We start from the raw sequence: 15,267 nt of genomic DNA, 5'->3' as shown, positions 1-15,267 counted from the left end.
ATGTGTTTTATTAGGCAATTTCACTTTTTATGGGTCTAACTTTCCCTTGTGTTTAGAGCCAGCCTTTGGTGCCTTCTTGGCTGAACATCAGCATCTCCCTCCTCGGGCAGTGTGTGCATAAAATCTACAGAATAATTCAAAGTGGAGAATTTTTAACCTTCTATTTTTTAATACCAGAAATGCTGTAAAACCCTACTTTGCCCATTTTTAGGTAAAGTTAAATTTTGTGAGCAGATTTCAGTTTTTAGCATTTTTTTTCCCTGTAAAATGTCATGTGTTGGAACATCTCCAGACCTGTGATTAATCCTGATTTTCACTCTCTAGTTCCTCACTTACCATTTCCCTGGCTGAAGCTTAACTCTGATAAATTTGGAAGATGAGTCTGTGTGTCTGCCTGCCACTGGAACTGGGATGCAGCCATGGAACCCGATGGCAAACCTCACCTTGATTTCAGTGGGGCAGAACTCACTGGGAAAAGCAGAAAACATCCTTCAGGCACAATTGTTTAAAGGCTGCTGCTGGAGCTCCGCTAGCACAGTTTGGAACAGGAAACCAACACATGTTCTGGTTTAATCTTTATTGATTTTGGTTTTTTTTACAAGTATAGAATCTCATTGAAATCAGACAGCGATCGCAGCACTCTGCCTGCTCCTCCTCCTCCAGAGGCCACAGAAGCTCTGGTGCCTTCTCAGGAGCACCAGGGGCTCTCCTGGGCTCCAGCCACACTCCAAGGAACCAGCAAGGCTTCTCCAGGGAGGGCTGGGGCTGCAGTGGCTCCCGGCACGCTCTGAGCGAGGCCAGGCCTCTGTCACCACCCTGGGGACAGAGAGGAGCAGCCCTGGAGTGCAGCATTACCTCGAGGACGGAATGGAGAGAGGCAGGAGGGGCTAAGGCAGGTCCTGAGGGGAGCTGGAGCTGAGCAGCCCAGGGGATTGAGCCCCTCCAGGGCTGGGCTGGCTGCTGCTGGATGCTGCTGGATGCTGGCACACACCCCCAGCCCTGGCAGGGCCGTGCACACATTCCTGAGCGTCTCTTTGGCTGCCCCAGAGGCTTCATCCCTCCTGCTTCTGCCTTGAGCCACATCTGGACAAGATCTGTCAACTTTCCACCCACAGAACACACCAGCATTTTCCAGTGGTTGAAGTGTATTCCAGGACTATTGCCCTGGCATGGAATGAGTGAAAAAGGATCTTGTATTTATTTGATTTGAATTGCTCAATTTTTATTTTACTTGTGGCCGACACGGACTGATTCAATCTTTTTGTTTGTTTGTTTTTTCCCTTTTTCCCCCTAACTTTGAATACGATTAAGAGCTGACTAAAGGTCTCAAACACTATATACTGAGAGTCACTACGGATGTTAAAGAAAACACCAGCACCAGCACCACAGCCCCTGTGCTCCTGCCTCCCTGGTGCTTGGAAAACCTGCTGCTGTGGGGCAGGGCCTTGCTGGTGCTGCTCCTGAGCCACTACAGGGTTGTGCAAGGAAGCAAACAAGCTAGAACAAAACATCCAGGCTACTACTGAGGCAGGAAGCGTACTTGGGCCATCCACTCTGCCCAATGCCTCTCAGGCCCTTCCCTGGAGGATCCTAATAAACTGACTAAAAAAAAAAAAAGGAAAAAAATATGGAGGCTTTATGGAAGGAATAAACTTATAATGAGACCCGGATTTACTAAATCAGAGATGCAGATGGGAAATCCCCATAGAGAAAAACGCTTCGAAGGGAATCGTTGGCCTTGCGGATTAGTGAGGTGAGAGTTGAGGTTCTGCTGTGTGGTAGAGAACCAAAGTTGGCTGTAGAAGGAGAAGGGAACATCTCCAGTCTGCTCAACTCGCGTTTCCCATCTGCAGTCCCGTTAAATTCCCCAGTAAGGCATCAGGGGTCTCCTCTCTCTCTCGTAAACGTCCGGGACGATGCCGTAGGGCGTCTGTACCATTTTAACCGTGGTCTTGCCAAAGAGCTTCCTCTCGTAGTCTATCAGCTGCCGCCAGAAGCCCACGTTGGGCCGGATCACGGGGCGCCGCGCCTTCACCCAGCTGTAGGCCTCCAGCAGGGAGACCTTGTGGTGCTTCATGAGGAAGGCGATGCAGAGCGTGGCCGACCTGCTGACGCCGGCGGCGCAGTGCACCAGCGCGGCGCCGTGCTTGCGCGCCACGCTCTGGATCTTGTCGGCCACGCTGTCGAAGTAGAGCGAGATGGGCGCGTTGGGCATGTCGGCCAAAGGCACTTTGACGTACTCAAACTGGGGCCAGTTGAAGTTGGGGATCTCGATGGTGGCGTTGATGATGCACGTGATGCCCCGCGACAGCAGCAGGTGCCGGTTGGAGGCCACGCTGCCCCGGCTCAGGTACAGCGAGGGCGTGATCTGGGCGATGCCCCCCAGGGCGCCTTCCGAGAGCAGCCGCGGAGCCATCAGAGTTCTCGGCAGGGAGTTGTGGCTTCTGGAGGTCATGGAGGATCCTGGCGCTCAGGCTTCCATCATGGGGAGAGAGCCAAGGGAGGATTGTCTGGCCCGCTGGCGGCGGCACAGCGAGAGCTCCCGCTGCTCGGTCACTGCAAAACACAAGGGAGGCCGTGAGCGGGGAGCTGGCCCTGACCCGTGCCAGCCCGGGAACAGGAAAGCCCAGCTCGCCCCGCTCTGGCCTGGCACGGCTCCGTGGGGAACGTGGGGCTGGGCTCACGGTGCTCATTACTGCCGTCCCCCAGGCACTGCCTGGACAGACAGTAACAAAAAAATCTTCAGCCTAATTAACTCCAATTACTCGTCAAGGGTTCACCTGTGGGCCTGGACAGCATCTCAGCCGGCCCAGCACATGGAGGATGAGCTACACCTCTTCCATGCTTAAACACAGCAGCTTCACAGCTGGCCACAGCTCAAAGCGATGGTGAGGAACAGCAGATGCCAGCAATTTCCAGCGGGCTGCCCTCTCCCCCGTGCCACCCTTCTCCTTTTTAGGTGCAGGAAAGGCCCCGCCAAAGCACATAAACAGAGGAAAGTCGCTCATTAGGAAAGGCGGTGAGTCACGTCCATCCCCATCAGTCATCAGCTCTCACAGAGGCAGGGGAAGTGTGGAAAGAGTGACCTGGTTATGTCAGAAGCTGGGAGTAAAACCCAAGAGCAGAGGCTGGGACAGGGGAGGCTCTTGTCCTGCTTTAATGCCTGACTAATGCTTGGCAGAGGCCTGGGATCACCTGTGAGAGCCACACGGGCCTGGAGGGTCCCTGCTCTGACCCTCCTGCTCCTTTGGGGCACCTCCAAAGCCAGGGAGAAGCTGCAGGCAAGGGGATGAGCCCTGGAGCATCAATAATTTGCCAGTCCCTGTTCTCTGTTTGGAGAAGGGCACGGGAAAGGCTCCAGTCTGTGCAGGCTGGGGAGTCCCTGCCCAGGTACCTCTGAGCCCACCCTGGTGGCACTGGCAGAGCTGAGGGGACTTGGGATGCTCAGGGCCTTGGGGAGAGGGATCTGCCCCTCCAGAATTCCTGATTATGTTAAGAGGGTCCTTTAAAGGGCTGTGGTTTCCCCTGCCCTCAGCTGTGCGCCCTCATGCCATGCTCTGGGAGGCACCAGCAGGTCCCAGCAGTGGCTGGTGGTGCTGCCAGTGCGTTTTTGGCTCTGTGCTACAGAAACTTAATGAGCACAACGTGGCCTCCCCTGTGACTCTTCCCTGCTGGCAGCTACCTGAGCAGCTCCTGAAGCTGTGGACCTAAAGCTGCAAAAGTTCCTGCCCCAACAAGGCTTTTGGTGCAGCTACGAGTGCCCAGCTTCCCCCCAGTGCGGCCACCCAGCTGCAGCAGCAAGGAAAGGGGTGTTTTTCCAGAGGAATAAATTTCTGTGAGCAGGGGATATCCCTGCTCTGTCAGCTCTCACTGACAATGCAGAGGGTTTGGGCACTTACAGTTGGTGACAAGGTCCTGCTCTCGGTCACGGCGCGGCACTGCGGAGCTCGGGGCTGCTGGGGCTGGGGTGGCTCAGGGAGAGTGTCCCACGCTGGGCTGGGGAGACAAAGCAGCATGGATTGTACTGGGATCCGTGCTGGATCTGATTGGGGGTGCCCAAGCAGCATGGATTGTACTGGGATCCATGCTGGATCTGATTAGGGGTGCCCAAACAGCATGGATTGTACTGGGATCCGTGCTGGATCTGATTAGGGGTGCCCAAACAGCATGGATTGTACTGGGAGCTGTGCTGGATCTGATCAGGGGTGCCCAAACAGCATGGATTGTACTGGGATCCGTGCTGGATCTGACTAGGGGTGCCCAAGAATTGGCAGGGAGCACCACAGCTTCCCCACCGAGAGATGAGGACTCAGGGTGGCACTTGCTGCCAACACCAGAATGTCACCAGTTCCTGCCAATACGGCACTCAGAGTCACCATGAGCCCTGAGGAATCTGAGGCTGGCACAGAAGTCATTTAAGTAATTGATTTACTCTAATGTCTCCTTTAGCATCTGCCCAAGCCCAGACAGCTGGGGCAGGTCTGTGCCCTTCTGATGGTGCCCATGCCACCCACAGGGACCCCCTGTTCCTGTGAATGGGCAGAGCTGATGCCAGAGCCACAGCACCGTGCTCCCAAAAAGCTGAGGATGGGGCCAACATCCCCTTCCTTCCCCAGAAGCCCCCAGAGTGGAATCCCCTGGGAAACGCTGCTGGGTGAGAGCAGAGCCACCCCAAAGCAGCTCTGGGCAAGGCAGAGCCTCCAGCTGCTCCCGGGGGAGCTGGAGTGGTTTGGGAAGGGCTCTGCTGCTTTCCATAAAGTGGTTCCTGTTTGCAGGCAGGAACTTATCCGGGGATTTGCATGTGACAGGCTGGGCTCGCTCTGCAAACTGGGGCTGCTGCACTGGCAGCAAACACCTGCTCATCCCATCCCATCCCATCCCATCCCATCCCATCCCATCCCATCCCATCCCATCCCATCCCATCCCAGCCCCATCCAGCCTGCCCTGGACACCTCCAGGGACGCAGGGGCAGCCACAGCTGCTCTGTCCCACCTGTTACAGCCCAGGCACACACACTCGTATTCCCTGGGGCTCGGAATGGCCAACACGGCTCCCCCTGAGCCAGAGCAGCTCTCAGCCAGGAGGATGGGATATTTGGAGGAGAATCTCGTTATTGCAGCGAGAGATGAGGCTGCTGTGCCCACAGCCCCGTGCCCGGGGGTGACGGTGCCCAGCTCTGGGCACAGCAGGGCGGGCACCGCGTCCCTCCCGTGCGGCGGAGCCGCTGCGATGCCACCGGCGGTGGCTGCTGGCTCAGGCATGTGACAGAGCCACGCTGCTGCCCACACACACCCGGCTGAGCAGCTGCTGCTGAGCAGGGAGCTGGGCATGCAAGGGGCCGGGCTGGCAGCAGCTCTGGCTCCCCCAGGCTCGCAGGTGTGAGCCTTCACCTGTGCCCGGGGCTGCACCCACATCCCTCCTGTCCGACCCCAGTGCCCTGCTGTGATCCTGGGAGAGCCCTCTTTGTCCCCAGGGCCGCACCCACATCCCCCCAGCCCAGCCCCAAATCCCCCTGCCCAGCCCCAGAGCCCTGCTGTGGCCCTCTGCCTCTGCCAGCACAGCCGCGTTGTCCCAGCGCAGCCCCTGTAACCCAACACTGCCGCTCTCCACGCAGCCATTCCCCTCATTGTGCTGGGGCAGAGGAACAGAAAAGGAATGAAAAGCCTCTCCCCAGCCGTTGCTGAGCACAGAAAAAAAAAAAAAAAAAAGGAGAAAATGGCAGAAGATGGAACAAAGCCCTCACACAGCCTGGCGTGGCTGTGATGGCAAGGCTGGTGGCACAAGGGGCTCCTGGCAGGGCACAGGGAGGGGCACCGCTGCCCCTTCAGCCTCTGCACTGCCAGGTACAGCCAGGGAGCAGTGCCTCATGTGAAATAAAAACCCCAGCTCTTCTCCCACTGCTCCTTGGTTGGGGTTTCTGAGTGCTGGCACAGGCTGGGCAGTCACAGCAGCCCAAAGCCCCGGGGTGCTGGAGCCAGAACTGTCCCCAAAGCAGCACTGGAAATGTTTTCCAAAGGAGCTGGAATGTCACTGGGGTTTCCTGCAAAGGTTTCCCCAGAGGCTGCAGATGGTCCTCCAGGAGAACAGTGGGCTGTTGGCATCCAGGTGTTCCTGCCATCACATCCTCCTTTTCTGGGCTGACTCCGGTTAATGAATTAATTAATCTTGCAGCAGCCCTGACCCACAGTGAATCCCTTTCCAGACTGGGCCTTGGTCTTGTCCATGAGTCGAGCCTGGACAGTGCCCAGAGGGAGGGCTGGGACCCTGGGGTGGCAGGGGGACCCTGATACAGCAGGGGCAGGACTGGAGCAGCCTCCTCCCTCCCCGGCAGACTGGTGGGTTCTGCCATTTCCCTCCTCTGCATAATCAGGGGTGGGGGAAGCCAGTGGCTAATTACAGCCTGGAGAACACTCTGCTCCTCAAAGCCTCCAGGTCCTTCACCAGCGCTCCTGGCCAGCACCATCCTCGGGTTTATGGCGAGGGGACACTTCTGCAGCCCCATCCAGCCTGGATCTCATCCTGCAGCCAGGATCTCCAGCTCTCAGGTGTAGCTCCTGCTGCACTCCAGGCTGAGCTTTGTGCTTCCCCAGTCTCAGGAGGAGAGGCAGGTGCCCAGCCCGGGCAGCTGCTCCCATGGCAGGCTGGCTGTGTCCCACCTGGGCTGGATCTCCTGGCCCCAGAGCAGCTCCTTTGCAGGTAAGAGGATTTCCAGAGCAGTGCAGCGATCCCCATGCCGTGCTGGGTGTTTTTGGTGGTGCAGCCCCTTGGAAGGGTGGCTGCCGGCAACGCTCGTGGCTCTGCTCCTCCAAATCTTGCAACAGCTGGAGTTTGTTTCTCTTGCTTTCGTTCCTGGGAAGGCAGTCCTGTTAACAAAGGCTGGAATTCCCACGGGAAAGCGTTGCTGGCTCCTGGACCTCCTGAGAAAGACTTGAAAACACCTCTGGAAGCTCAGATGACAAACAGGGTGAGTTTGTGAGTGGAGTACTGTGATCTCCAGGACAGGAGGGAGAACTGGTCGGGCTCTAGACAATGAGTTGGCAAGTCTGAGCTTCTGCCTTCTTATTCTGGTGCTGCCGGGCGGTTTGCTCTGATTTTTAAGGGTTTGGTTTTCTGTTTGTTTGTTTTTTAACGCAGCTCCTCTGCCTTGAGAGCTGAGGCTGTGGCTCGTCCCTGGGGCACTTGAGTTTCTGTTGGGTTGTGTGGCAGGAACACAACCAGGGGCTGCTACCTGGACAGGTGAGAGCTCCCCAGGCCTCCCTCCCTCTGGAGCTCAGGTTTAGTGCAGGGTGGGCCCTGCTCTGCTCAGGGAACAGAGACACTGAAGCCCCTGCTTTAATTCCCAGATCATCATCTGAGATTTGGAGAAGATTTCTGGGCTGGGTGTGCGAAATGTCAGTACTGAGGCAAGGCTTCTCCCCCCTCCCAGGAGAGGAAAAGTTATTCATTTTGGAGATGACAAATGCTCTCTAATCCTGCAGTAAAGAGAAGAGTCAATATCGCAGGCGCTGAATGAACGAGCCTGCTCAGGGCTCTTCCCAGCCAGCCTGAACAGCAAATTGCTGCAGAAATGGTCCTGGAGAGTGGCATTTCAAATAAATTTCAGCAGACAGCACAAACTGCAGCCATTCTGGGGTCAGGGCTTGCTTGTGCCGAGTCCAAGGGAGCCCAAAGCAGAGCCGGGAGGGGAGAGATCGAGCGGGAGCCGCCGGCTCCTCTTCCCAGCCCTTGGCTCTGCCCTCCTGCCTTTGGTTGTGCTCCCGGAGCCATTACAGGCGTGGGTCAGAGCCATCAGCACATCCTCACCGTGGAAAGGTCGAGTGGCTCCGTTTGGAACGGGAAAGGAGGAAGGGGAGCAGGCGGGGTGATCTGGGCTGAGACAGAGGATGCTGCGACCAACCCCCGACTGCTGCTGCTGGCAGCCTGGGCTGGCCTCTCCGAGCAGGATGGGAGCTGTCAGATGTTAAATCAAGATAATAATCTGTCTGCCCGGAGCTCTGAGCAGGCCTGGCTGCCTGTGCAGCTCCCAGCACAGCTGGGTCCCCGCGCTTGCCAGAACACACCAGTAACTTCCCAGAGGATCCACAAAAAGGGGAATCGTGCCCAAAACGCACAACAAGGCACCCTGGGCTCTCTGGGAAGCCGAACGACCCCAGAGTGAGCAGTTTGGTCTGCAAGCACAGAGCCCTGCCTGCCCCCCGAGCCAGGGCAGCTCCTGCGGGGCTGGCAGTGCCTCAGGAGCCTGGCCCAGCCTGCTGGCAATGCCAGCCTGCTGCCTCCAGAGGGGTGGCAGCTGACACTGCTGTGTCCCAGGGCTTGGCAAGGCTCACCCACTGCCTCCTGCCTCGCTCCACAGCCGGGCTCTGCTCCCACGTGGCAGCACCGAGCCTCGGGCTGGCACCAGGCTCAGGGTGGTGCCTCCAAGCCAGCCCAAAGTGCCCAGCTGAGCAGTGTCTGAGCGCTCTGCCAGCCCAAATCCTCCCTGGCCGCCATGCTCCCTGCAGGAAACATGGGCCGTGAGGCTTTTGCAAGGACTCCTCTGAGGGAGGATGCCACTGGTGCCACGGGCAGGGTCCCAGGCTGCCAGGCAGGGCAGCAGCTCTGGATTGACACTGCCACCAACTCCTGGGACAGCGGCGCTGCCCACGGCCACGCTGTGATCCCTGCTGGGATCCCTGTCACCCTGCCATGCTGTGATGCCTGCTGTGGTCCCTACCATGCAGCCATCCCCTCCGCAGCAGGAACAGGCACTGCTCCCTCTCCAGCTGGGCCCTGCCAGCTGACAGCCAAACCTCTGGCCACAGGGACAGAGCGAGATGGGCAGCGGGCACAACCTGGGGCACGCTGGTATTTATAAACCCTCGCTCTGCTCTGAGGACAAGCCTCCCTCGGCAAGCAGCGAGAGGATTTGATGCAAGAAAAACAAACCATCTTCCCTTGAAGCGCCACGTCTGCGCTTCCAGAGCCACGGGCTCCGTGTGCTGCTGGCTGGGGCACGGGGCTCCCCCAGCACGGGGCAGTGGCGTGGCCACCTGCATCCTGCTTCAGAACCGTGAGAAATGCTTTAAAATCCAGATCCAAGCTGTGAGGAGGCACGAAGGGATCCTCACAGGGCCGTGCAGCATCGGTTCCCCACTGGGCTGAGCACTGAGGGCTGTTTTCCAGCCCTGAGAGGCGACGCCGCCTCCTCTGGAGCACCACGGATGGTTCCAGCGCCAGCTGATGGCATCTGGATGGCAGGTGGAGTTTGGGAAAGCTCCACGCCCTGCTCCCCGTGTCCAGTGTGACCCGGGGGAGGTGGACGGGGGCACGTTCAGGGAGCAGACCCAGGCCTGGCTCTGGCTCACAGGGTGCTGCAAGATGGAGTCTTGTTTGTTCCGGAGCCGTGCCCTGCGCGGTCGCAGCTGACAGGAGGGACACAATCTCTTCCCTGTTAGCAGAACAAAACACAGGGACCCGGTGTGCTTGCTCGTGTGTGACCCTGCCGGGCCCAGGGCTGTGCCTGCTGCTCCTGGGGCTCTGCCCCAGCCCACCCCAGAGCCCATGAAATCGAAGGCAGCTGCAAATTCATGGCAACGTGTCCTGGAAACAGCTCGGTGCCTCCGTGCTGGCCTCACCCGGGCCTTTTCCAGGGCCAGTGCCAACTGCGGCATGCTCTCGGCTGCCTGGCCTCCAGGGGGGACCAAAGCTGGCACCCGATGGTGGCACCTTCCCCTCCGGAGGCACTCCTGGCGGGCAGGGGCTGCCCGGCCTTGCCCAGGCTCCCCAAGGCCGGGAGCAGAGGGATGTGCCCACAGCAGCTGTGAGGAATGAGGTCAGCCCTGAGCACATCCCTGGGGTTGTGTCGGGTAACAGGCAGAGAGGCCCATTTTAACCAGTTCGGGGAGATGGAGTTTACACTGGAGCCTCCTCCCCTGTGGGCAGCACCCCTCGGCTGCCAGGAGGCCCCTCTGGCTGCTCCAGGCTGGGGGAATTCCCTTTTCCAGAGATGCTGTGCAAATTCACATTTCCTCCATGAAGGACTCCTGCCCCCAAAGGTAGGGACCTGCAGACCCACCACACTGCGGGGTGGGATGGTGAAAATAAATGAGAATTAATTCTCACTGGCCTGGGAACGCTGACCCATCTGGCCTAGGGGTGGCTGTGGCAGCACCTGTTGATCCTTCCTGCTGGGAACCCCAAACCTGCCTGTGTATTATAATTTTATGCTATTTTTAAAGCAGGGGAGTAGCTGTGTGAGCTGAGCCCACGCACTGCCTGCACCACAGGTGCCCCGGGAAGGGTGGGCAGTGCCTTTGCCTCCCAGTTCCTGGCTTTATTCCCAAGCATCCAGGGAGCTGAGGCTCCTGTTCAGAGATTCCTCAGCTATTTCCGAATGCCAGAGCCCTCCCTGCATGTTATGGCTGCTCAGAATGTCCTTTTGGAGCGATAAATGGGTGTGTGTGTGCTGTGTACCTGGAGAGGAGGGGCTGGGAGAGGCTCCTGCGCTGGTTTGAGGTGTTACCCCTCCCTTCCAGGGAAAACCACCCTGGAAGGAGAGTCCTGCAGGGGTGGCAGGAAGCCTGGAAGGCTGCTCTGGTGAACAGCCTGGAGCTGATGGCTCTGGTGGGGTCAGTGTGTGGTGCTGCCAGGCCCCACTGCCCTGCCCAGGTGCCTTTTCCCCACTCCTCATTCCCAGCCTTTCCCTGCACGCCCAGGCGTGCTGGTTCCATGGGACAAAGCTGGTTCTGGCTCCCAGAACACAAACCTGACACTTTCTTGTGGTGGCTCTGCACCCCTTTGCTCCCTCCCAGGCTCAGGCAGATTTCCCCCACACCCCACACGTTTCCAGCACTAGAGCACCGCGAGCTCTCCGGCTTTCCAGCTCTGAGATTCCAGCTGGGGTCAGGTATTGGATTAAGCCATGCAAATTTCCATCTTGCCCTGACCAAGGAGGAAGCAGTGCCAGAGCCCAGAGCAGACCCCACAGCGAGGGCTCGGATGAAATCCCCGGGATTTCACCTTTGTTCCTGCAGGAACCCGGGATCTGTGTCCGTGTCCAGGACCCAGGCGAGCCCTCGGGGGCAGGAAGGACAGGCAGAGCTGCACGTTCACACCTTCCAGGCACAAACTGATTAAAACCTGCTGCATTACTGCTCCCCTGACGCTCACCAGGGTCACGGCGGCCGAGCCGTGGCATCAGAGCTCTGTGCCAGAGGGGAACAGCACGCGTCCCCCAAATGAGGGATCCTTCCTCCTCACTCCTTGGGAACCAGAGTGCCACAGAGCCCGTCCCAGCCACCGGGAACACAGCAAACACCAGGGTTTACAGCGAGGCCTGGGGGAGGAACGCACTCCCTGCCAGAGAAGGGCAGCTGATCCGGTGTCTCAGAAGGGAAAACAGTGTTTTGCCAGTGCTAATCCTCCACCATTCCTGAGGCAGGGGCATTAGGGATAAACTGAACTTGCAACATGATATTAAGGCATCTGCCAACACTCAAACCTCCAGAATAAAAGGCTCATTTGCTGCCCAGTCGAACAGGTTAGAATCCTGCCCCATCTCCCTACAGCCAAATGCCACTCATTGATTACCGGTGTTGCTCAAAGCAGCTGCTCCGGAGCTGAGTCAAGGGCCGTGCATGCAGCCGGGCTGGATGTGAGGCCGGGCAGCTGCAGGCACCCCCGGGGCTTGGGGACACCGAGCTGCCCTGGGAGCCGGGCTGGGGAGGGCAGGAGCCAGGGGTGGATGCCTGGATGCCCAGAGCAGGAGAGCAAGGGCAGGATTTAGGGATGGGAGCCCTCAACAGGAGTGCAAGGGCAGGATCCAGGGATGGATGCTGAGCTGGGGATGCCGGAGGCAGGAGCCAGGGATGGGAGCCCACAGCCGGAGCCAGGGATGGGAGCCCTCAGCAGGGGTGGAAGGACAGGATCCAGGGATGGATGCTGAGCTGGGGATGCCGGGGGCAGGAGTCAGGGATGGGAGCCCACAGCAGGGGTGGAAGGACAGGATCCAGGGATGGATGCTGAGCTGGGGTGCCGAGGGCAGGAGCCGGGGGATCCAGGGATGGATGCCGCGCTGGGGTGCCGAGGGCAGCAGCCAGAGGAGGGGCCGAGGCAGGATGCGGGGATGGAGCCCTGTTACAGCACAGCCCGTGCTGGGGCTGGTTCCGTTCCCCGTCGAGGAGCCCCCGGAGCCGTGCCCGCGGCTGCTCCGGTGCCGCTCGGAGCTGCCCCCCGCTCTCCCACCGCGATCTCTGCCGCGTCCCGCTCCCCGGGGCGCCCCGGCAGCGCTGCCCCGTCCCGCTGTCCCACGGCACAGCCCCGGCACCCCGAGCCCGCCGGGGATCGCAGCCTCCCCGCGTCCCGTCCCGTCCCGCCCGTCCGGGGCCCCTCCGGAGGCACCGTAAGCGAGAGGCACGGGCTGGGCACAGCGAACACAGCGGGGAACGGCGGGCCCCCATCCCGAGCGCCCCGGCTCCCCCCGCCCGGCCCGGCCCGGCCCGGCCCGGCTCGTCCCTACCATGGCTCCCGGGCGGTGGCTCCGCGCTCCCTCGCGGCCGTGGCGGCGGCGGGCCGGGACTTTTATCGTGCTCGGCCGGCTCCGTCTCGGCGGTGCCACCTGACCGCGGCTGCCGGGGCCGCCCCCGCCCGCAGAGCCGCCGTTACCAGGCTACGGGGGGCGGCCCGGCCCGGCCCCCGGGCGGGGGCTCCGGGAGACCGGCCCCGCTTAAAGGCGCCGCCGCCGCCGCCGGGCCCGCGCGGCCTGGGCGAGAGAAGGGACGGGAAAAGGGGTCCCGGTGGGGACATGACGGGGTCCCTGTGGGGATAGGGACGGCTGAGTGTCACTGTGGGGAAAACACGGGGTCCCTGTGGGGCTGGGGACGGCTGAGAGTCAGTGTGGGGAAAACACGCGGTCCCTGTGGGGCTGGGGACGGCTGAGAGTCAGTGTGGGGAAAACACGGGGTCTCTGTGGGGAAGGGGAAAAATGGAGCATCCTGTGGGGCACATCAGGGTCCTGGTGGGGATCTGACTCCTCTGTGTGGGGATGTGACTCTGTGGGGATGAGTGGGGGCCCCTGTGGGGATGGGAACAAGTGAGGGTTTCAGTGGAGACGGGATGGGATCACTGTGGGGATGGAGACGATGGGGACCTCAGTGGGGACATGACAGGTGTCCTGTGGGGATGGGATATGTTGAAGTCAGTGAAGGGACATGGCAGGGAGAGGTGGCTGCTGTGGCCACAGGGATGTGGCAGGGTCTCGGTGAGGATGGGACAGCGTGTGGGGATGTGGCAGAGCCCAGGACATCCCTTGTTAGGGATGGGACATGCCATGTCCCCATGGGGACTCTGCCAGCGTGTGTGGGGACAGGATGGGGTCCCTTTGGGGATGGGGATGTGCCAGAGTCCCTCAGCTCAATGCGTCCTCACTGGGGAGGGGGCCAGCCCTGAGAAAGAGAGAGGAACCTGGTTTTGGGACTCAGGACATGCCAAGCTGCTCCTCCCCACACTGGGAGCACAGTGAAGGAATGCCAGGTGGTCCTGAGGCTCCCAGGGCTTCTTGTGCCACCTTCCTGGGGCCAGCTGTACCCTGGCCAGGGCAGGGTGGGCTCAGGTTCCTGTGGAGAGCTGGCATGGGCTGGGATCCCCAAGGAGGGATGGGGATCTCCAGGGAGGGATGCCACGGGCTGGGATTCCCGAGGAAGGACGCCCTGGTGAGGGGATCCACACAGCACAGGGGTCACAGAGTTTTTTCCGGCTGCAAGCTGTTGGATTGAGGTGAGGGCTCTGCTCGCACTGCCTCACCACCATGGCAGGGACGGGACAAGGCTGGCACTGGCAGAGGAGGAGGAGGTGGGAGGAGGAGGAGGGCAGCCTCTGCCTTAACCCCGCGGCTGCCGGAGCGAAGCGTGGCCACCCCAGCCCGCTTTTGTTCGCTTTCTGGTTTTGTTGTCGCACGCTCCGACTGAAATAGCCCAAATCCCTCATAGGAAGCTTCCCCCAGCCCGAGCCCTCGGCTGGTATCTCGCTCGGGCAGGTTTCATGACTCAGCAGCCCAGATGGAGCCGTCCCTCACAGCCCTCCGCTCCAAATCTGTTTATTGCTCCAGAGGCTGTTTTTCCAAGAACCTCGCTGCTTTATAGCAGCCAGAGCTCTCCCTTAAAACCCTGCCTCTCCAGCGAGGGCTCGCGTCACACTCCGCGCGGAGGTGGGCGAGGAACAAAAATAGATAAATTAAGAAAACCTCAAAAGGCCAAAAAAATGAGAATGTGAGGGGTTTGGCTCTCCAAGCTCGAGGTTTGCTTTGCCTCCGTGTTGCATCAGTTCTGCTGCCTTCCTTGGAGCTGCACCATCTCGGGGAGGGCAGGGATGAATCCCGGGTGATGGCGGGGTGATCACAGCTCTGTGAGACGATGAGAGACGGCTGAGCCCCCGGGGTGTCCCCTCGGGGTGTCCCCCCGGAGCTGGGGGCTCGGAGCCCTGGCAGGGCAGCCCGGGGGTGTTTATGGGCCACGGGCAGCGTAGGGAGAGCCGAGGATGGGCTTTGAGTGGCAGCCTGTGGGATTCCCTGCGCAAGCATCTACACCCCTCATTCCCCCTCACCGCTGCCGAATGAGGAAAAGGCTCTTGCACATCTCCAGTTGCTCATCCTGGGCAGTTTTTAGCTACTCACACAACTACAAAGGTGTTTCTAATGCTGGTGCTTTTAACCTGCACTCTGCCAGGAGCTTTATGTGTGTTTGCATCTCTTGGAAAAGTTCTGAAGATTGCAGGGACAAGATGCTCCAGGTGGTGACCGATGACACCCCATGGTGCCTTTGGGGTTGATGGCTTTGGAAGGGTCAGGATTGAGCTGTGGTGCTGATGGGTCAGGATATTCCGTGACTCTGTGAGCTCAACTTGCCCAGCCCAGCCTGGCAGATGCCCCTGGCTGTGCTGGGGTGAGCTCTGCCCGGTGGGTCCCGGCACATTCCCGAAGGGTGCGCCCGACCACGGGCCATTAGGGCAATTATCTTAATCAGGGTGTTGCCCTGCTCCGTGCAGGGTGTGCTCAGGGTCACGCAGGCCTGGATGGATGGATGGATGGATGGATGGATGGATGGATGGATGGATGGATGGATGGATGGATGGATGGATGGGAGCAGGCTGCCATCCATCCATCCATCCATCCATCCATCCATCCATCCATCCATCCATCCATCCATCCACCCATGCAGATGTGGCCATGGAGAGCCTGCGGTGGGGCAGGCATTGCCCAACAGCTCCCACTCTGCTTGCCCCCATCTCTGTGCT

The 15,267-nt window shown here is 59.9% G+C and overlaps 1 protein-coding gene across 1 annotated transcript; it reads right to left on the bottom strand.

The window, feature by feature from the left end:
• Positions 1–562: 562 nt before the first annotated feature.
• Positions 563–12,603, bottom strand: DUSP14 (dual specificity phosphatase 14). The gene is made up of 3 exons (XM_063173710.1): positions 12,497–12,603; positions 3,900–3,996; positions 563–2,556 (listed from the first exon to the last, which is right to left on the bottom strand). The coding sequence occupies exon 3, from the start codon at positions 2,453–2,455 to the stop codon at positions 1,859–1,861; it is 597 nt and encodes a 198-aa protein (XP_063029780.1). The 5' UTR covers positions 2,456–2,556; positions 3,900–3,996; positions 12,497–12,603; the 3' UTR covers positions 563–1,858.
• Between the last annotated feature and the right edge of the window lie 2,664 nt (positions 12,604–15,267).

The sequence above is a fragment of the Melospiza melodia genome, chromosome 21 (genome assembly GCF_035770615.1).
Source record: "Melospiza melodia melodia isolate bMelMel2 chromosome 21, bMelMel2.pri, whole genome shotgun sequence".
In the NCBI taxonomy this organism is placed as follows: Eukaryota; Metazoa; Chordata; class Aves; order Passeriformes; family Passerellidae; genus Melospiza; species Melospiza melodia.
Note: the sequence above shows the minus strand (reverse complement) of the source record. Positions and strands in the feature narration are given on the sequence as shown.

What these genes read in the sequence shown, in the direction of transcription:
- DUSP14 (XM_063173710.1), bottom strand. Translation starts at nt 2,455, where the DNA reads ATGACCTCCAGAAGCCACAACTCCCTGCCGAGAACTCTGATGGCTCCG.